Source organism: Scyliorhinus canicula, chromosome 1 (assembly GCF_902713615.1).
Source record: "Scyliorhinus canicula chromosome 1, sScyCan1.1, whole genome shotgun sequence".
Taxonomy (NCBI): domain Eukaryota; kingdom Metazoa; phylum Chordata; class Chondrichthyes; order Carcharhiniformes; family Scyliorhinidae; genus Scyliorhinus; species Scyliorhinus canicula.
Genome location: NC_052146.1, coordinates 165500177 through 165523519, shown reverse-complemented (window position 1 = coordinate 165523519; position 23343 = coordinate 165500177). Strand labels below are relative to the sequence as shown.

General features: G+C 49.2%; 1 protein-coding gene across 1 annotated transcript in view; it reads right to left on the bottom strand.

Moving 5' to 3' along the window:
* tinagl1 (tubulointerstitial nephritis antigen-like 1) overlaps positions 1-23343 on the bottom strand; it is a 212999-nt gene that overhangs the window by 87871 nt on the left and 101785 nt on the right. The window contains exons 5-7 of the mRNA XM_038802144.1: positions 20862-20976; positions 15622-15745; positions 6373-6523 (exon numbers count right to left, since the gene is read on the bottom strand). Of these exons, the coding sequence (XP_038658072.1) occupies positions 6373-6523; positions 15622-15745; positions 20862-20976 (390 nt within the window). The remainder of the gene's footprint in view (positions 1-6372; positions 6524-15621; positions 15746-20861; positions 20977-23343) is intronic.

Sequence of the window (23343 nt, the reverse complement as noted above, 5' to 3'; positions counted from 1 at the left end):
CTGTTCAAGAAGGCAACTCACTACCACCTTCTGACGGGCAATAAACGCTGGCGAAACCAGAGATGCCCACAACCCGTAAATGAATAAAAAAAAGGTTGGTTCTCTCAGCGCTTGCTGCTGATTGGCTCACCAGTGGATCTGTCAGCCGCAAACATGGAAGAGAACCAGTCTGTGATTGGAGGACTAGCAAATCCAACAGCTACAAATATGTGGAGATAGAGAAAGGCTGTGTGGTGCGCGAGGCCACACTTCCCCCCTACACTCACTCTGCCTCTGGCCCCTCCCCCCTGCCTTCAGCCCCTCCCCTGCCTCTGGCCCCTCCCCCTGCCTCCAGCCTCTCTCCCCCTCCCCCCCCCCCCTCCCCCCCCCGCCAGCTCCGGCCCCTTCCCACCCCGTCTCTGGCCCCTCCTCCCCCCTTGCCTCCGGCATATTCCACCCCCCGCCTCCGGCCTATCACCCCTCCCCCGCCTCCGGCCCCTTCCCCCCGCCTCTGGCCCCTCCCGCCCGACCTCCGGCCCCTCCCTCCCGACCCCTCGCTCCCGGCCTCCGGCCCCTCGCTCCCGACCTCCGGCCCCTCACTCCCGACCTCCGGCCCCTCGCTCCCGACCTCCGGCCCCTCGCTCCCGACCTCCGGCCCCTCGCTCCCGACCTCCGGCCCCTTATTGGCAGAGGTATAGACTATAAAAGTAAGGTTATAATGTTGGAATTGTATAAAATTCTGGTGAAGCCACAACTGTGTGCAGTTCTGGTTACCACATTACAGGAAAGACGTTTTTGCTCTGGAGAGAGTGCAGAGGAGGTTCACAAGAATGTTGCCAGGGCTGGAAAAGTGTGGCCACGAGGAGAGATTGGGGTTATTTTCCTTGGAACTACTTAATTGAGGTGCACAACAGTATGAGGGGAACAGATAGAGCCAACAGGATAACATTGTTTCCCTTGGTGGAGAATTCTAGAACCAGGGACATAGATTCAAGATGAGTGGCAGAAGATGTCGAGGGGACATGAGGAAGATCTTTTTATACAGAGGGTAGCGGGGGTCTGGAATTCGCTGCCCGAGTTGGTGCTGGAGGCAGAGACTCTAAACCCTTTTTAAAAGTACCTGGATCTGCACCTTAAGTGCTGTAAGCTACAGGGCTATGGATTGGATGGACCGGGTGCAGGAGGGTGCGATTAGAAAGTGCACCTGGGTGTCCTCAGGCTGGCATGTATAAGATGGGCTGAATGGCACCCTTCTGTGCTGTAACTTTTCTATAAATCTATGTGTGGGGGTTCGGGGTTGCGCGGTGGGGGCTGCAGGATGGGGTGGCGTCTCCGGCAAGGTTGGGGGTGGGGGGGGGGGGGGTGGGGGGTGTGGCTCTCAATGGGCCTCCCAATGCCAATGCCAGGTCGCTTTGATCAGACTGAATGCCTTTGAATGAAGGCCTGTCCCCTGGGCGCCTACAAACAATACCACATGGGTTTAGTTATGTCACCCCACCCCACCCGCCAGCGGTGCAGGATGTATCTCTTAAGCAGTCAGCAATTCCCAATGTTAGAGGATTGATTGACAGGAGGGTTCCTACCTTCTGGTAAATGATCTGCCCCCACCAAAACCATCACACTGAGGACATTACATTTCGTGTACGATTTGGTTCAAGGAACACATTCGGTAATTCCATTTGATATTCGAGCGAAATCAAAACCCACGGATCATTCCCATGATCCATGAAAACAAACAGTTCTAGTGGGATACCCACTACCTGAAACAGCAGACAAACCCACCACTTGTCCTGGAGGAAGAAAGCTCAATCACACAGCAACATGGCCTTTACACCAATGGGTAACTAAATAGGACATCAGCTGGTAGCGAGAGGCCAGGTTTACCAGCTGATTCCCCCAGAATATTGCCCATGCTTCTCTGCTGGGACAGAGGCTCCCCTCCTGCCTGTCTGTACCCAATAAATGACCTTGCTATGGTGCAATGGGCCACAGGAGGTGAGAGTTGATGGGTTAACTCTGTAAAACTAAGCCCTGGGCATTCGTTCAAAAGTCAAGGGCAGTTACACCGTCCCAAGTCAGTGAAGCCCTGCAGCCAGAGATTCAATAAGAACTAGGAGCAGGAGTAGGCCATCTGGCCCCTCGAGCCTGCTCCACCATTCAATGAGATCATGGCTGATCTTTTGTGGACTCAGCTCCACTTTCCAGCCCGAACACCATAACCCTTAATCCCTTTATTCTTCAAAAAACTATCTATCTTTACCTTAAAAACATTTAATGAAAGAGCCTCAACTGCTTCACTGGCGGTTTTGTATCCCGAGTTTGACATCAAACACCTTTTGGTTTACATATGCAAAAACATTACATGAGCAAAAGACTGATGAGATAAGATAGGCATTTAAGCAAAAAGAGTAACTGAGACAAACTGGGAAATATAGAAGCAGAGACAGATAAACAGGGCGAGAGACACAGACAGAGAGAGAGATATGCATAGATATGAGTGACAGGGGCTGGATTCTCTGCACCCCGATGCCAAAATCGGGTTCTGCGCTGGGACGGAGAATCCAGTTTCCTGTATGAAATCGGGACGGCACCGGTTCGGCGATTCTCTGCCGCCCCCCCCCCCCCCCCCCCCCCCCCCCCCCCTGTTAAGAGGTGTATTCCCCACTATCCACCACTCTGGCAATCAGAGGCCCGCCCCACTATTTCCGCCCCTGACCGGCAGAATTCCTGACGGCGTGGCCACTCATTGTCCTGCTGTTCAGGATATTCGCGAGATGGCTGCGGACTCGGTCCTTGGCCGCCACAAGGGGACAGGCCGATCGGAGGGCAGAGGGGGCCTCATTCAAGACTGGGGTATTTTTGAGCCGGCGGTCCAGGTCGGGTGCACGGCCGATCAGGGGCACTATTTCCGTGGTCCAGCTCTGCGGCCTCTGACCCGGAAGTGCAGGGGACCGTATCTGCAGCTGGAGCTGCGAGCTCCATGACAGCTGCCTGCTAGCTCCCTGCAGGGCTGTGAATATTCACAATGGCGTGGGGACACAGTTCCTGAGAATCCAGTCCAGGGAGTGCGAAAGACCGAGACGCAATGGGTTATGAAGATAATAGATTCCGTCACCAAGTTGCTAGTGATATTGTTGACTGCCCACAAACATTGCCCTGCACTCAGCTACTGGACATTGACCCAAGGCACAATTTAAATTCACAGTCAGTTGACAGCTGCAGTGATCTGATACTCAGGGTAAGAGGGGAGGTTACTATGGTTACTTTCCCTCCAAATATCCGCAGCAGGAGAACAATCCTGTGTGGAATGTCACTTCACAACTTTCAAAAACAAGATGTGAATATTCAGTTCACCAGTCTTGTTATTGTTGAAATAAAGATCCCTAAACAAAAGTCGAGGAATTTCTCCTCCAAGGGAAATAAACTGAGCATGAAAGGGAGTGTATTGTGGAAGCAGAAACATTGCAGACCCTCTCCCAAACCAGGGCTTCGCCAGGCAGACTATGTCTCTGATACTCCACACACAATTAGTCGTACAACTCCTGCCAATTTATCGTGTGGGATGTCATACTTAGGCAAAATTAAGCCTCTCTTGCGATCTTGTGAAAGGATTCTGAAATCTCGAGATTTTTCAAAGTGTGTTTGCCTTGGGGTAAGATGAATCAGGGAAATCTTGCTGAGCTCTGCCTGAACGGCAGTGTTGAAAGGCCAGAGTGAGGCTGGGGAGGGAGAATGGGAAGGTTGTTTCTTATTCTTTAATGGGATGAGGGTGTCCATAGCAAAGCCAGCACTTATTGCCCGTTCCTAACTGCCCCTTGAGGAGATGGATTTTAAACCAGCAACAGTGAAGGAATGGCGATCTATTTCCAAGTCAGGATGGTAATGCATTTGAATGTCAAGGGGCAATGATTTGATTCTCTCTGATTGGAGATGTTCATTGTCTGGCACAAATGTTACTTGCCATTTGTCAGCCCAAGCATGGATATTGTCCATGTCTTGTTCCATATGGGCACTGACTGCTTCAGTGACGGAGGAGTCACAAGTGAGTGGAACATTGTGCAGTCATCAGCAAACATCCCCGCTATGGACCTTCTGATGGAAGGGAGGTCATTGATGAGGCAGCTGAAGATGGTTGGGCCTAGGATCCCACCCTGAGGAACTCCTGCAGTGATGTCCTGGGACTGAAATGATTGACCTCCAACCACCACAACCATCTTCCTTTGCGCCAGGTATGACTTCAAAGAGCAGAAAGTTTAACCCCTGATTCCCTAGTCTTGCTAGGGTTCCTTGATGCCATACATGTTCAAATGCTGCCTTGATGTCAAGGGCAGTCACTGATACCTCGCCTCTACCATTCAGCTCTTTTGTCCATGTTTGAGCCAAGGCTGTAATAAGCTCAGGAGCAGAGGGGTCCTGGCAAAATAAGTGTCAGTGAGCAGGTTATTGCTGAGTAAATGCCACTTGCTACCACTTTTGATGACTCCTTCCATCACTTTGTTGATGATCGGGAATAGAATGAGAGGGTGGTTATTGGTCAGGTTGGATGTGTTCTTTTTGTGGACTGGACATACCTGGGCAATTTTCCACATTGCTGGGTAGATGTCAATGTTGTCACTGTACTGGAACAGCTTGGCTAGAGGTGCGGCAGGTTCTGGAGCTATTGGCAGAATATTGTCAGGGCCCATAGCTTTTGCAGTATCCAGTGCCTTCAGCCATTTCTATTTCATGCTGCAGCTGTATAAAACGTTAGTTAGGGCACACTTGGAATATAGTGTCCAATTCTAGTTGCCACACTACCAGAAGGATGTGGAGGCTTTAGAGACGGTACAGAAGAGGTTTACCAGGACGTTACCTGGTATGGAGGGCATTAGCGATGAGGGGAGGTTGAATTACTAAATCCAGTATTACTTGTCCCCTTGTTGCATCCAGGAAATAATAATGTAGGAAATTATCCCTGACATCTCCAGAAATTGTTTATCTTCCTAACTGGTTCTTGACTACCTCTCCCAATCTAGGATGAAGTTGAAATCCCCCATTAATACTACTTTGCGACACCCTTGCCTATTTTCTGCATTTATACAATCTACCACTACTGAGCAGCTACCAGTAGGTCTGCACACAATATCTATGACAGTTTTGGATCCTTTACTGTTCCTCAGCTCCACACATCAGGGGCAGAATCCTCCGACCCCCCGCCGGGTCGGAGAATCCCCGGGGGGGGGGAGCGGTGTGAATCCTGACCTGCCGCGCCAACGCCGGCTGCCATATTCTCCGGCGCCGGTTTTTGGGCAGGGCCGGTTTTCGGGCAGGGGCGGGTATCATGCCACATCAGTCGAGGGCCATTGGCAGTGGCCCCCACGGCAATTCTCCGGGCTCCAATAGGCCGAGCGGCCGTCGGTTTCTGGCCAGTCCCGCCAGCATGAATTGGACATGATCACACACGGCGGGACCTGGCTGGTAGGCTGGCTGGAGCGGTCCTCGAGGGGGAGAGCGAGGGGATCGACCCGGGGGGGGGGGCCCCACGGTGGCCTGGCCCGCGATCAGGGCCCACCGATCTGTGGGTGGGTCTGTGCCGTGCGGACACTCCTTCCTTCTCCGTACCGGACACGGTGGAGCCCCACAGGGGACGGCGCGGAGAAGACACCCCCCCCGGCCATGCGCTAGAATACGCCGGCCGGTCTGCGCATGCGTGGAACCATGCCAGCAGTTCTACGCATGCGCTAACTCGTGCTGGCCCTTCGCCGCCGGCTGGCGTGGCGCCAACCCCTCCAGCGCCAGCCTAGTGCAGAGGATTCCGGTGTGGTTCATGCTGTTTTTTACACCAGCGTCGTGCCATCGCGGGGATTCGGGAGAATCCCGCCCAAAGTCTCCACCTGATGCTTTTCCCTCATTATATCCACCCTCATCAATGGATTGATTCTGTTTCTAATCGGTAAGGCTCGCCCCACGCTCCCCGCCTGCCATTTTCCCTGTCGGTCCTGTAAACCTTATACCCTGGGATATTAAAGTTCCCATCCTTGACTATCCCGCAGCCATCTCTCAGTAATGGCTACTTTGTCTCCAATTTGAATTTGTGCCTCCAGCTCAGTTAATGTATTCCTTACACTCCCAGCATTAGTATATTGAACTGTATATAAAAACTTGTATATAAAAAGCACTTGGTGATGCGACTGCATTGACAAAGAGTCAACCAGACTCGAAACGATAGCTCCCTTCTCTCTCTACAGATGCTGTCTGAACGGCTGATCCTGTCCATTTTTTTCTGCTTTTGTTTCAGATTCCAGCATCTGCAGCTATTTGCTGTGACCCAAGATGTATCGTAGGTTGCAGACAATCCCTGATGCAAAGCAGAGCACCAATCTATCTCAGACACACCGATATCAGGGTACCTACCCGCGCCGTCTCAGGTACCACCAGGCACCATCCAGCCGCCCGCCATTACAGCCTTGCTGGTTCTTTGTGTTGCATGAGATCAAATTCTGTGGGGATAACGTTGCTGTCATGTGTCCCATCGATTGAATGGAAATCCTGTCAGATGCCACAGCTGGGAGAAAAGGGGCAGAGATGAGACAAACCTCATCCAATCATCGTTCTTCCACACCCATCACTATAGCACTCTGATATACCCCACACCCTCACTGTAACACTCTGATATACCCCACATCCCTCACTGTAACACTCTGATACACCCCACACCCCTCACTGTAACACTCTGATATACCCCACACCCCTCACTGTGACACTCTGATACACCCCACACCCCTCACTGTAACACTCTGATATACCCCACACCCCTCACTGTAACACTCTGATATACCCCACATCCCTCACTGTAACACTGATATACCCCACCCCCTCACTGTAACACTCTGATATACCCCACACCCCTCACTGTAACACTCTGATATACCCCACATCCCTCACTGTAACACTCTGATACACCCCACACCCCTCACTGTAACACTCTGATATACCCCACACCCCTCACTGTAACACTCTGATATACCCCACATCCCTCACTGTAACACTCTGATATACCCCACACCCCTCACTGTAACACTCTGATATAGCCCACACACCTCAATGTGACACTCTGATATAGCCCACTCCCCTCACTGTGACACTCTGATATACCACACACTCCTCACTGTAACATTCTGATATACCCCACACCCATCACTGTAACATTCTGATATACCCCACACCCCTCACTGTAACACTCTGATATATACCCCACACCCCTCGCTGTAACACTCTGATATTCCCCACATCCCTCACTGTGACGCTGATATACCCCACACTCCTCACTGTGACACTCTGATATACCCCACACCCTCACTGTAACACTCTGATATACCCCACACCCCTCACTGTAACTCTCTGATATTCCCCACACCCCTCACTGTGACGCTGATATACCCCACACTCCTCACTGTGACACTCTGATATACCCCACACCCTCACTGTAACACTCTGATATACCCCACGCCCCTCGCTGTAACACTCTGATATTCCCCACACCCCTCACTGTGACGCTGATATACCCCACACTCCTCACTATGACACTCTGATATACCCCACACCCTCACTGTAACACTCTGATATACCCCACACCCCTCACTGTAACACTCTGATATACCCCACACCCCTCACTGTGACGCTGATATACCCCACACCCCTCACTGTAACACTCTGATATACCCCACACCCCTCACTGTGACACTCTGATATACCCCACACCCCTCACTGTAACACTCTGATATACCCCACACACCTCACTGTAACACTCTGATATACCCATCCCTCACTGTAACACTCTGATATACCCCACACCCCTCACTGTAACACTCTGATATACCCCACACCCCTCACTGTGACACTCTGATATACCCCACACCCCTCACTGTAACACACTGATATACCCCACACCCCTCACTGTAACACTCTGATATACCCCACACCCCTCACTGTGACACTCTGATATACCCCACACCCCTCACTGTAACACTCTGATACACCTTACACCCCTCACTGTAACACTGATATACTCCACACCCCACAGTGTGACACTCTGATATACCCCACACCCCTCACTGTAACATTGATATAGCCCACACCCTTCACTGTAACTCTCTGATACACCTCACACTCCTCAAAGGGACACTCTGATAGACCCCACACCCCTCACTGTAACACTCTGATATACCACCAGCCCTCACTGTAACACTCTGATATACCCCACACCCCTCACTGTAACATTCTGATACACCCCACACACCTCACTGTAACACTCTGATATACCCCACATCCCTCACTGTAACACTCTGATATACCCCACACCCAATACTGCGGCACTCTGATATACCCCACACCCCTCACTGTAATTCTCTGATATACCCCACACCCCTCACTATAACACTCTGATATACCCCACACCCCTCACTTTCACACTCTGATATACCCCACACCCCTCACTGTAACACTCTGATATACCACCAGCCCTCACTGTAACACTCTGATATACCCCACACCCTTCACTGTAACACTGATATACCCCACACCCCTTACTGTAGCACTCTGATATACCCCACACCCCTCACTATAACACTCTGATATACCCCACACCCCTCACTGTAACACTCTGATATACTCCACACCCCTCACTGTAACTCTCTGATAACCCTCACCGTGACACTCTGATATACCCCACACCCCTCACTGTGACACTCTGATATACGCCACACCCCTCACTGTAACACTCTGACATACCCCACACCCCTCACTGTAACACTCTGATATATTCCACACCCCTCACTGTAACACTCTGATATCCCCCACACCCCTCACTGTAACACTCTGATATACCCCATGCCCCTCACTGTAACACTCTGATATACCCCACACCCCTCACTGTAACACTCTGATATACCACCAGCCCTCACTGTAACACTCTGATATACCCCACACCCCTCACTGTAACACTCTGATACACCCCACACACCTCACTGTAACACTCTGATATACCCCACACCCCTCACTGTAACACTCTGATATACCCCACACCCCTCACTGTGACACTCTGATATACCCCACACCCCTCACTGCAACACTCTGATATACCCCACACCCCTCCATGTAACACTCTGATATACCCCACACCCCTCACTGTAACACTCTGATATACCCCACACCCCTCGCTGTAACACTCTGATATTCCCCACACCCCTCACTGTGACGCTGATATACCCCACACTCCTCACTGTGACACTCTGATATACCCCACACCCTCACTGTAACACTCTGAAATACCCCACACCCTTCACTGTAACTCTCTGATATTCCCCACACCCCTCACTGTGACGCTGATATACCCCACACTCCTCACTGTGACACTCTGATATACCCCACACCCTCACTGTAACACTCTGATATACCCCACGCCCCTCGCTGTAACACTCTGATATTCCCCACACCCCTCACTGTGACGCTGATATACCCCACACTCCTCACTATGACACTCTGATATACCCCACACCCTCACTGTAACACTCTGATATACCCCACACCCCTCACTGTAACACTCTGATATACCCCACACCCCTCACTGTGACGCTGATATACCCCACACCCCTCACTGTAACACTCTGATATACCCCACACCCCTCACTGTGACACTCTGATATACCCCACACCCCTCACTGTAACACTCTGATATACCCCACACACCTCACTGTAACACTCTGATATACCCATCCCTCACTGTAACACTCTGATATACCCCACACCCCTCACTGTAACACTCTGATATACCCCACACCCCTCACTGTGACACTCTGATATACCCCACACCCCTCACTGTAACACACTGATATACCCCACACCCCTCACTGTAACACTCTGATATACCCCACACCCCTCACTGTGACACTCTGATATACCCCACACCCCTCACTGTAACACTCTGATACACCTTACACCCCTCACTGTAACACTGATATACTCCACACCCCACAGTGTGACACTCTGATATACCCCACACCCCTCACTGTAACATTGATATAGCCCACACCCTTCACTGTAACTCTCTGATACACCTCACACTCCTCAAAGGGACACTCTGATAGACCCCACACCCCTCACTGTAACACTCTGATATACCACCAGCCCTCACTGTAACACTCTGATATACCCCACACCCCTCACTGTAACATTCTGATACACCCCACACACCTCACTGTAACACTCTGATATACCCCACATCCCTCACTGTAACACTCTGATATACCCCACACCCAATACTGCGGCACTCTGATATACCCCACACCCCTCACTGTAATTCTCTGATATACCCCGCACCCCTCACTATAACACTCTGATATACCCCACACCCCTCACTTTCACACTCTGATATACCCCACACCCCTCACTGTAACACTCTGATATACCACCAGCCCTCACTGTAACACTCTGATATACCCCACACCCTTCACTGTAACACTGATATACCCCACACCCCGTACTGTAGCACTCTGATATACCCCACACCCCTCACTATAACACTCTGATATACCCCACACCCCTCACTGTAACACTCTGATATACTCCACACCCCTCACTGTAACTCTCTGATAACCCTCACCGTGACACTCTGATATACCCCACACCCCTCACTGTGACACTCTGATATACGCCACACCCCTCACTGTAACACTCTGATATACCCCACACCCCTCACTGTAACACTCTGATATATTCCACACCCCTCACTGTAACACTCTGATATCCCCCACACCCCTCACTGTAACACTCTGATATACCCCATGCCCCTCACTGTAACACTCTGATATACCCCACACCCCTCACTGTAACACTCTGATATACCACCAGCCCTCACTGTAACACTCTGATATACCCCACACCCCTCACTGTAACACTCTGATACACCCCACACACCTCACTGTAACACTCTGATATACCCCACACCCCTCACTGTAACACTCTGATATACCCCACACCCCTCACTGTGACACTCTGATATACCCCACACCCCTCACTGCAACAATCTGATATACCCCACACCCCTCACTGTAACACTCTGATATACCCCACACCCCTCACTGTAACACTCTGATATACCCCACACCCCTCACTGTAACACTCTGATATACCCCACACCCCTCACTGTGACACTCTGATATACCCCACACCCCTCACTGTAACACTCTGATACACCTTACACCCCTCACTCTAACACTGATATACTCCACACCCCACAGTGTGACACTCTGATATACCCCACACTCCTCACTGTAACATTGATATAGCCCACGCCCTTCACTGTAACTCTCTGATACAACTCACACTCCTCAAAGGGACACTCTGATAGACCCCACACCCCTCACTGTAACACTCTGATATACCACCAGCCCTCACTGTAACACTCTGATATACCCCACACCCCTCACTGTAACACTCTGATACACCCCACACACCTCACTGTAACACTCTGATATACCCCACATCCCTCACTGTAACACTCTGATATACCCCACACCCAATACTGCGGCACTCTGGTATACCCCACACCCAATACTGTAGTACTCTGATATACCCCACACCCCTCACTATAACACTCTGATATACCCACACCTCTCACTGTAACTCTCTGATATACTCCACACCCCTCACTGTAACTCTCTGATATACCCCACACCCCTCACTGTAACACTCTGATATACCCCACACCCCTCACTGTAACTCTCTGATATACCCCACACCCCTCACTATAACACTCTGATATACCCCACACCCCTCACTTTCACACTCTGATATACCCCACACCCCTCACTGTAACACTCTGATATACCCCACACCCCTCACCATAACACTCTGATATACCCCGCACCCCTCATTGTAACACTGAAATACCCCACACCCTTCACTGTAACACTGATATACCCCACACCCCTTACTGTAGCACTCTGATATACCCCACACCCCTCACTATAACACTCTGATATACCCCACACCCCTCACTGTAACTCTGATATACTCCACACCCCTCACTGTAACTCTCTGATATACCCCACACCCCTCACTGTAACACTCTGATATACCCCACACCCCTCACTGTAACACTCTGATATACCCCACACCCCTCACTGTAACTCTCTGATATACTACACATGCCTCAATGTAACACTCTGATATACCCCACACTCCTCACTATAACACTCTGATATACCCCACACCCCTCACTATAACACTCTGATATACCCCACACCCCTCACTGTAACTCTGATGTACTCCACACCCCTCATTGTAACTCTCTGATATACCCCACACCCCTCACTGTAACACTCTGATATACCCCACACCCCTCACTGTAACACTCTGATATACCCCACACCCCTCACTGTAACACTCTGATACACCCCACACCCCTCACTGTAACACTCTGATATACCCCACACCCTCAATGGAACACTCTGATATACCCCACACCCCTTACTGTGGCACTCTGATATACCCCACACCCCTCACTGTGACACTGATATACCCCACACCCCTCACTGTAACACTCTGATATACCCCACACACCTCACTGTAACACTCTGAAATACCCCACACCCTTCACTGTAACACTGATATACCCCACATCCGTCACTGTGACACTCTGATATACCCCACACCCTTTATTGTAGCACTCTGATATACCCCACACCCCTCACTATAACACACTGATATACCCCACACCCCTCACTGTAACACTCTGATATACCCCACACCCTCAATGTAACACTCATATACCCAACATCCCTCACTGTGACACTCTGATATAAACCACACCCCTCACTGTAACACTCTGATAGAGCCCACACCCCTCACTGTAACTCTCTGATATACCACATGCCCCTCACTGTAACTTTTTGATCTAACCCGCATCCCTCACTGTAACTCTCTGAGATACCCCACACCCCTCAGTGTAACTCTCTGATATACCCCAAACCCCTCACTGTGACACTCTGATATACCTGATACCCCTCACTATAACACTCTGATATACCCCAAACCCCTCACTGTAACTCTCTGATGTACAGTACACCTCACTGTAACTCTCTGTTACACCTCATACCCCTCAGTGTGACACTCTGATTTACCCCACACCCCTCACTATAAGTTTCGGATATATCCCTCACTGTAACTCTCTGATATACCCCACACCCCTCACTGTAACTCTCTGATATACCCCACACCCCTCGCTGTAACACTCTGATATACCCCACACCCCTCACTGTAACTCTCTGATATACCCCATACCCCTCACTGTAACACTCTGATACACACCATAACCCTCATTGTAACACTCTGATATACCCCACACCCCTCACTGTAACTCTCTGATATACCCCATACCCCTCACTGTAACACTCTGATATACACCATAACCCTCATTGTAACACTCTGATATACCCCACACCCCTTACTGTGGCACTCTGATATACCCCACACCCCTCACTGTGACACTGATATACCCCACACCCCTCACTGTAACACTCTGATATACCCCACACACCTCACTGTAACACTGATATACCCCACATCCGTCACTGTGACACTCTGATATACCCCACACCCTTTATTGTAGCACTCTGATATACCCCACACCCCTCACTATAACACACTGATATACCCCACACCCCTCACTGTAACACTCTGATATACCCCACACCCTCAATGTAACACTCATATACCCAACATCCCTCACTGTGACACTCTGATATAAACCACACCCCTCACTGTAACACTCTGATAGAGCCCACACCCCTCACTGTAACTCTCTGATATACCACATGCCCCTCACTGTAACTTTTTGATCTAACCCGCATCCCTCACTGTAACTCTCTGAGATACCCCACACCCCTCAGTGTAACTCTCTGATATACCCCAAACCCCTCACTGTGACACTCTGATATACCTGATACCCCTCACTATAACACTCTGATATACCCCAAACCCCTCACTGTAACTCTCTGATGTACAGTACACCTCACTGTAACTCTCTGTTACACCTCATACCCCTCAGTGTGACACTCTGATTTACCCCACACCCCTCACTTTAAGTTTCGGATATATCCCTCACTGTAACTCTCTGATATACCCCACACCCCTCACTGTAACTCTCTGATATACCCCACACCCCTCGCTGTAACACTCTGATATACCCCACACCCCTCACTGTAACTCTCTGATATACCCCATACCCCTCACTGTAACACTCTGATATACACCATAACCCTCATTGTAACACTCTGATATACCCCACACCCCTCACTGTAACCCTCTGATATACCCCATACCCCTCGCTAGAGCACTCTGATATACCCTACACCCACTATTTAACTCTCTGATATACCCCACACCTCTCACTGTAACACTCTGATATACTCCACACCCCTCACTGTAACCCTCTGATATACCCCATACCCCTCACTAGAGCACTCTGATATACCCTACACCCACTATTTAACTCTCTGATATACCCCACACCCCTCACTGTAACACTCTGATATACCCCACACCCCTCACTGTAACACTCTGATATACCACATGCCCCTGACTGTAACTTTTTGATCTAACTCGCATCCCTCACTGTAACTCTCTGAGATACCCCACACCCCTCAGTGTAACTCTCTGATATACCCCAAACCCCTCACTGTAACTCTGATATACAGTACACCTCACTGTAACTCTCTGTTACACCTCATACCCCTCAGTGTGACACTCTGATTTACCCCACATCCCTCACTGTAACACTCTGATATACCCCACACCCAATACTGCGGCACTCTGGTATACCCCACACCCAATACTGTAGCACTCTGATATACCCCACACCCCTCACTATAACACTCTGATATACCCACACCTCTCACTGTAACTCTCTGATATACTCCACACCCCTCACTGTAACTCTCTGATATACCCCACACCCCTCACTGTAACACTCTGATATACCCCACACCCCTCACTGTAACTCTCTGATATACCCCACACCCCTCACTATAACACTCTGATATACCCCACACCCCTCACTTTCACACTCTGATATACCCCACACCCCTCACTGTAACACTCTGATATACCCCACACCCCTCACCATAACACTCTGATATACCCCGCACCCCTCATTGTAACACTCTGAAATACCCCACACCCTTCACTGTAACACTGATATACCCCACACCCCTTACTGTAGCACTCTGATATACCCCACACCCCTCACTATAACACTCTGATATACTCCACAGCCCTCACTGTGACACTCTGATATACCCCACACCCCTCACTGTGACACTCTGATATACCCCACACCCATCACTGTAACACTCTGATATACCCCACACCCCTCACTGTAACTCTCTGAAATACCACCAACCCCTCACGGTAACACTCTGATATACTCCACAGCCCTCACTGTGACACTCTGATATACCCCACACCCCTCACTGTAACTCTCTGATATACCCCACACCCCTCACTATAACACTCTGATATACCCCATGCCCCTCACTGTAACACTCTGATATACCCCATGCCCCTCACTGTAACTCTCTGATAGACTCCCTCAGTTGCTCTTACCTGCTGTGGAAAAGGCCCATGATGCTGCACAGTTGCCCTGGTCCATGGGCTGATGGATCATTCCTGGCCATTTCTCTTCTGCGTTGAAGTATCTGGGAAGAAGGTCATTGCTGTCCATGTTCATCTGAAACATAAGGGAAACTTACTTTAAACAAAGAGCTTGTCGGAATAGAGCTGGCGACACACCTGAGTCACATGAATGAGATAGATCACAATTAGCAAAGAGAGGAGGTTGGACTCTCCTTGTTGTTTTATTCTTATTTATTTTTAAAACGTTTGCCTTGTGGCCAGGACTGCATTTATTGCCCACTCCTAATTGCCCCCGAACTGCCTTCTTGATCCGCTGCCGTCCATGTGGTGTAGGGAGGGTGTTACAGGATTTTGATCCAGCAACAGTGAAGGAACAGCGATATATTTCCAAGTCAGGGTGATGAGTGATAGGAGGGGAACCGCCGGGTGGTGAGATTCCCTGGTATAGAACAGCACAGCACAGAACAGGCCCTTCGGCCCTCGATGTATGTGCTGCCCTTGTCCTTCTACGTGGCAGTGGTCATGGCTTTGAACGGTGCTGCCTCAGGAGCCTTGGCGAGTTGCTACGGTGCATCTTGTAGATGTTACGTACAGCTGCTAGTGTTCATCAGTGATGGAAGGAATGAATGTTGAGTGTGATGTATGGGAATGGGGAGGTGCGGTTGGGGGGGTGGGGGGGTTGGGGGGGGGGGGGGAAACAAGTGGAATGTTTTGCCCTGGATGGTGTCAAGCTGCTTGAGTGTTATTGGAGCTGCATTCATCCAGGGAAGTGGGGAAAGTTTGGGCAGGAAAGAAAGAGGATATTACAGTGATGGAGAAGTAAAATGCCCATGAGGTGTCAAGGACAGAATCTAAGAGACAACAGAGATATCAATACATTGCTGAGTTTGTTCTGCAGGCTCCTGACTATTGGCTTAGATATTGAGGAACACAGTTAGAAAACTAAGAGATGCAAAATCTATTGTGATAATGGTGGACTTTAATTATCCTAATCGAGAATGGAATAGTAATTGCCTAACTGGCAGAGAGGGGCAAGAGTCCACAGAGTGTGTTCAGAATAGTTTACTCAGCAGTATATTTCCAGTACAACATACAAGGAGACATTGATGGTTCTGGGAAATGGGGTAGGTAAAGTGAATCAAGTGTCAGAAAGCAAAGATGTAGGGGACAGTGATGACTGTATCATAGGTTTTAGATGAGCTATTGGAAAGGACAAGCAGCAATCCAGAGTAAAACATAATTAATTGGGGAACAGCCAATTTTAATGAGGTGAGAACAGGCCTGAGTAAGCTCGAATCCAACATTGGCAGGCAAACAGGAGATAGTTCAGGTACAGTCTTGGCACATTCCTGTCAGGGAGAAACAAACCCTAACATCCTGGATAATAAAAGAGATAGAAGCTGGGATTCTCCCTTACGAGTCCAGCTTTCGCTGCTGACAAGGATGGAGAATTTGGTGCTCGGACAAATCTCCCATTCACTGCAGAGGGACCGGATAATTCTACTCAGAGTAAGAAGATGCAGACAATGGGGTGTCCATGACAGATGCCTGATGGATAATAATACATTGAGAACCAGGCTGAAGGTAGAAAGTTTGCGCGGGGAGGCAGGAATAAAAAAAAACATAAGATTAGCAAAGAGAGTATGCAAGAGAGTGGCAGCTAACATAAAGGGGAAGCCAAAGGTTTTCCATCAGCATATATACTGTAAGAAGAGTGGAGTTGATTGGGACCAAAAATAGGATTTGTGTATTAAGGATTAAGTGAACACTTCGCATCCACCTTTATTATGGAAGAAAATGCTGCCAAAGACTGTGAAGGTAGTTGAGACACTGGATTAACTAAACATTTTAAAATGTATGCTGTATGCCTTCTTGACCACTCTATTGACCTGCGTTGCCACCTTCAGGGTACAATGGACCTGAACTCCCAGATCTCTCTGTACATCAATTTTCCCCAGGACCCTTCCATTGACCATATAGTCCGCTCTTGAATTAGATCTTCCAAAATGCATCACCTCACATTTGCCTGGATTGAACTCCATCTGCCATTTCTCTGTCCAACTCTCCAATCTATCTATATTTTGCTGTATTCTCTGACAGTCCTCCTCGCTATCTGCAACTCACCAATCTTAGTATCATCTGCAAACTTGCTCATCAGACCACTTATACCTTCGTCCAGATCATTTATGTATATCACAAACAATATGTGATTCTCCCGCAATTGGCGGGATGGCCCGGCGCTGGCGCCAAGAACGGCGCAAACCACACCGGCGGCGGGCCACCTGGAAGTTGCGGAATCCTCCGCACTTCCGTGGGCTAGGCCGGTGGCGGAGGGGTTGGTGCCATGCCAACTGGCGCCGAAATGCCGCCATGGTCCTGCGCATGCGCAGAACGGCCGGCGTGTTCTGGCGCATGCGCCCACCCGAGGACTCCGGTAGATGGCCAACAAGCCAGGTCCCGCCATGATGGACCATGTCCATTTCACGCCAGCAGGACTGGCCGAAAACGGGTGGCCGCTCGGCCCAACAGGACCCGGAGAATAGCCAGGGGGGCCGCTGCCAACGGCCCCCGACCGCGTGGCGTGATCTCTGCCCCCGCCTGAAATCCGGTGCCGGAGAATTCGGCAGCTGGCGTCGGAACGGTGGGGCGGGATTCACGCCGCCCCCGGGCAATTCTCCGACCTGGCGGGGGGTCGAAGAATTCCGTCCTAAGTCAGCATAACTGGATCAGATGCATCCAAGGACACTGAGAGAAATAAGGGTGCTAATTATTAATGTACTGGCCATCGTCTTCCAATTCACCTGAGACACCAGAGGATTGGAGAATTGGAAATGTTACACCTTAGTTCAAAAAATGGTATAAAGATAAGCACAGCACATATAAGCCAGTCAGTCCAACCTTGGTATTGGAAATGCTGTTCAAAGTGATGGTCCAGGACAAAATTAACAGTCACTTAGACAAATTAGGAATAATTTAAGAAAGACTTTATTTAAGGAAAATTGTTATGGACAATCATCTTATGCAGACACAATTGAGTTTTTTGAAAAAGTAACAGAGGACTGATGAGGGTAATGCTGTTGATGTGGTGTACATGGACTTCCGAAAGCCACAAGAACACAAGAAGTAGGAGGAGGAGTAGAACACACGACCCGTGAAACCTGCTCTGCCATTCATGATGACCATGAGAGAACTCCACTTCACTCTTATTCCTCATAATCCCTCAATTCCCTGAGACCACAAAAATCTGTCTATCCCAGCCTCAAACATATTGATGATGATGGAGCTTCCACAACCCTCTGGGGCAGAGAAATCCAAAGATTCGCAACCCTTTGATTGAAGTAATTTCTCCTCATTTCAGCCTAAACGTTCCCTTATCCTGAGACTGTGACCCGTGTTTTAGATTCTCCGACCCATGGAGTGTAACCCAAGTTTCAGTGAGATCATCTCTCATTCTTCTGGACCCGAGAATAGAAACCCAATTCACTCAGCCTCTCATGAAAGGACAACCCCCTCATCCCAGGGACCAATCCAGTGAATTTTTGCTGTACCGTCCCCAATTGGAATATATCCTTTCTTAAATACGGAGACTGAAACTGCACAAGTATTCCAGATGCGGTCTCACCAAGACCCTGTACATTTGTAATAAGGGTGGCACGGTGGCACAGTAGTTAGCACTGCTGTCTCGGGACCGAGTTCAATTCTGGCCTTGGGTTACTGACAGTGTGCAGCTTGGACTTTCTCCCCGTGTCTGCGTGGATTTCCTCTGGGTGCTCTGGTTTCTTCCCACAATCCAAAGATGTGCAGGTTAGGTGGATTGGCCATGCTAAATTGCCCCTTAGTAGGGCAGCACGGCGGCACAGTGGTTAGCATTGCTGCCTACGGCGCTGAGGACCCGGGTTCGAATCCCGGCTCTGGGTCACTATCCGTGAGGAGTTTGCACATTCTCCCCGTGTCTGCGTGGGTTTCACCCCCACAACCCAAAGATGTACAGGATAGGCGGATTGGCCACGCTAAATTGCCCCTTAATTGGAAAAAATAATTAGGTACTCTAAATATATATTTTTAAAAATGTATTTAAAGTTTTATAAATTGCCCCTTAGTGTCCAGCGATGGGTAAGCGGGGTGGGGGGGGGGGGGGGGGGGGGGGGTTGAACAGGGAAGTGATCATGAATAGAGTGCTCGTTCAAATGGTTGGAGCAGACTCGATGGGTTGAATGGTCTCCTTCTGCACTGTAGGGATTCTATGATTCTTATATCCCAATCCCCTTGCAATGAAGGCCAGTGTGCCATCATCCTTTCTAATTTCTTGGTGTATCTGCATGCTAACTTTCTGCGTTTCTTCTCGGAGCACATTCAAAGTCTTTGAACATCAACACTTTGAAGTAACTTTGCAAAAATATTCTGCTTTTCTAGCCTTACAATGAAAGTGGATACATCACACTTCTCACATTGTACTCCATCTGCCATCTTGTTGCTCACTCATGTATCCAGTTGCTATCTCTTTGTAGCCTCTCGGTATCCTCCTCACAGCCAACTCCCCACCTAGCTTGGTGTCATCAGCAAACTTAAATACATTACTCCCTGGCTCTTCATGTAAGTCACCGAGGTAATCAGCTGAGGTCCCAGCACTGATCCTGTGGCTCTGCACTATTCACTGCCTCATTTATTCCCACTCCCTGCTTTCTACCCATTAACAGATCCTCTTCCCATGCTGATGTTCACAGTGAGAAATTCAGCGATGATGATGCCATTGAATGTCAAAGGAGATGGGTGGATTCTCTCAATTGGAGATGGTCATTGCCTGGCACTTGTGTGGTGTAAATGTTGCTCGCCACTTATCAGCCCGAGCCTGGATATTGTCTAGGTTTTGCTGCTTATGAACAGCGACTGCTTCAGTAACTGATGGGCCACGAGTGGTGCTGAACATTGTGCAGTCATCAGTGAACATCTCCATTTCTGACCTTATGTTGGAAGGAAGGCCATTGATGTAGCAGCTGAAGATGGTTGGGCCTAGGACACAACTCCCCGTACCATCAACCAATGGGAACAGTTTTTCCTTACCTACTTATCGAACCCTGTTATAATATTGTACATTTCTATTAAATCACCTCTCAATCACCTTTGCTCCAGGGAAGGAGAACATCCCCAGCATTTTAAAACTTCCAATCTGTATACAACATTACTTTAGGCATCACAATAAGTGGGCTTACATTCAGTTCATTCATGTTCAACACTGTAGTTGAGGGTCGTCTGGTCCCCAGTCGGTAACGGATTCCTTCGTCCAGAGTCAATCCCCAGAACTGGCTGTAGTTTGAAGCCCTCCATCTGCCAGGGAGAAATTATAAAGGTGAGGCGAGGCTTGTAGCGTGAGCCTTACTGAGATAAGCAGGTCTGACCATTCCACATGCCAAGTGATTGCGAGGAACGTGCGTGGGAGCTATGCCAACTGTACAGCACTGACTCTCTGCCCCGACACCTTACTATTGTTAGTCTCCTGGGAGTTAAGGATAGCTGGACATTCCCATAAGTGTAGAAAATACCCATGATTAGAATTAACTTTCAGGTTTAAAACTGGCAATATCAGATCGGCTGTCCTGATCCTATCCCAGGTGATATTCAATAGGCTAATAGGGAGGGGAAGATGGGGGCAGGGGGAAGGAGAGAAGGAGGGGGGAGGGGAAGGTGGAGACAGGGGGAAGAGCAGAAGGTGGGGGGAGAGGAAGGAGGGATGGGGGAAAGAGAGAAGTTGGGGAGGGGAAGGTGGGAACGGAGAGAAGGAGAGAAGGTGGGGGGGGGAAGGTAGAGACGAATTGTAGGGGGGTGAGGACAGGGCTGGGGTGTGAACCGTGACAGAGTGCAAACGCCACACAGACAGTCACCTGAGGCTGGAATTGAACCCTGGTCCCTGGCGCTATGAGGCAACCATGCTAACTACTGTGCCACCGTGCTGCCCCCAGACAGAACAGAGGCTGAAGAATTGAGAGTAGGCCATTTGGCCCCTCGAGCCTGCTCTGCCATTTAATCAGATCATGGCTGATCAACCCGACATTCCTGCCTGACTCCCAGAACCTTTGATCCCCTGGTTGATTAAAAAGCTGTCTAACTCAGCCTTGAAGATGTTAAATAAACCAGCCTTCACTGCTGTCTGGGAGGAGAATTCCACAAACTAAAGACCCGCCAGAGAAAAAACTCCCCCTTAGCTCAGCATTAATCGGAGATGCTTAATTTCTAAACTGTGTCCCACAGAAGGAAACATCCTTTCAGCATCCACCCTGTCAAGTCACCTCAGGATCTTCAAAGTTTCAGTCTGATCACCCGTCATTCTTCTCAACTCCAATGAGTATAGGCCCAACCTACTCAACTGTTCCTCATTAGACAAACCCTTCATTCCAGGAATCAGTCGAGTGAACCCTCTCTGAACGACTTCTAATGCAATTATATCCTTTTTTAACTAAGGAGACCAAAACTGTACACATTACTCCAGATGTGGTCACACCCTATTCCCTGTACAGCTGCAGTAAAACTTCCTTATTTTTATATTCCGTTGTCTTCTAATCACCTGCTGTACCTGCAGACTAACATTTTGCAATTCATCCACCAAGACACCTAGATCCCTCTGTACCATACAGTTCTGCAATCTCACTCTATTTAAATAATTTGCTGCTTTTCTATTCTTCCTGCCAAAGTGGACAAGTTCCCAATTTTCCACAATATGTCAAATGTTTGCTCATTCCCTTAACCTATCTAAATCCTTCTGTAGCCTCATTAAGTCCACTTGAAAGCTTGAAAGTCTTTGTGTCATCAGCAAATTTAGCTGGCAGACTTTCAGTCCCATCATCCAAGTCAGTGTTACAGATTTTGAATAGTTGAGACCCCTGTGGCTTATCAACCAGGAAACAACCCATTTATCCCTACTCTCCTCGTCTGTTAGCTAACCAAATCTCTATCCATGTTAATATATTACCCCCGACACCATGAGCTCTTATTTTATGTGGGAACCTTTGATGTGACACTTGTCAAATCTGTTTTGGAAATCCAAGTACACCACATCCACAGATTCCCCTTTATCCATGTTACTTCTTATTCCACAAAGAATTAGGCAAACTCTTTTTCCCTTTCACTAAAGCACGCTGCCTCTTCCTGATTGTGTTCTAATTTTCTAATAATTTTCTGAGGTGGGGGAATTGGTTGTCATCAACTATGGAGCTGGGGGAACAAATACCCTTTTACTGGAGGCATCCAGCTCTAGAATTTAGACCACTTGGAAACTGGTTTTCCTGAATGCAGCCAGTCTGATTCCAGTTACGTTCAGGGCAGTGAAATGCATACGGAGCCCCGATAGGTCATGTACTCTTGTCTCTTTACCAATATGGCAGGTGGCTTGTAATGAACACCTTGCTGCTACATTGGAAGCTTATGTGCTGTTTAAAAAAAACAGGCACTGCATCTTCACATATTTCATAAAATGTTTGAGTAACCAGACACGGAAGCATGAGTACACATGCACAACAGTAGAACATAGAACAGTACAGCACAGAACAGGCCCTTCGGCCCTCAATGTTGTGCCGAGCCATGATCGCCCTACTCAAACCCACGTATCCACCCTATACCCGTAACCCAACAACCCCCCCCCATTAACCTTTACTTTTTTTAGGACACTACGGGCAATTTAGCATGGCCAATCCACCTAAC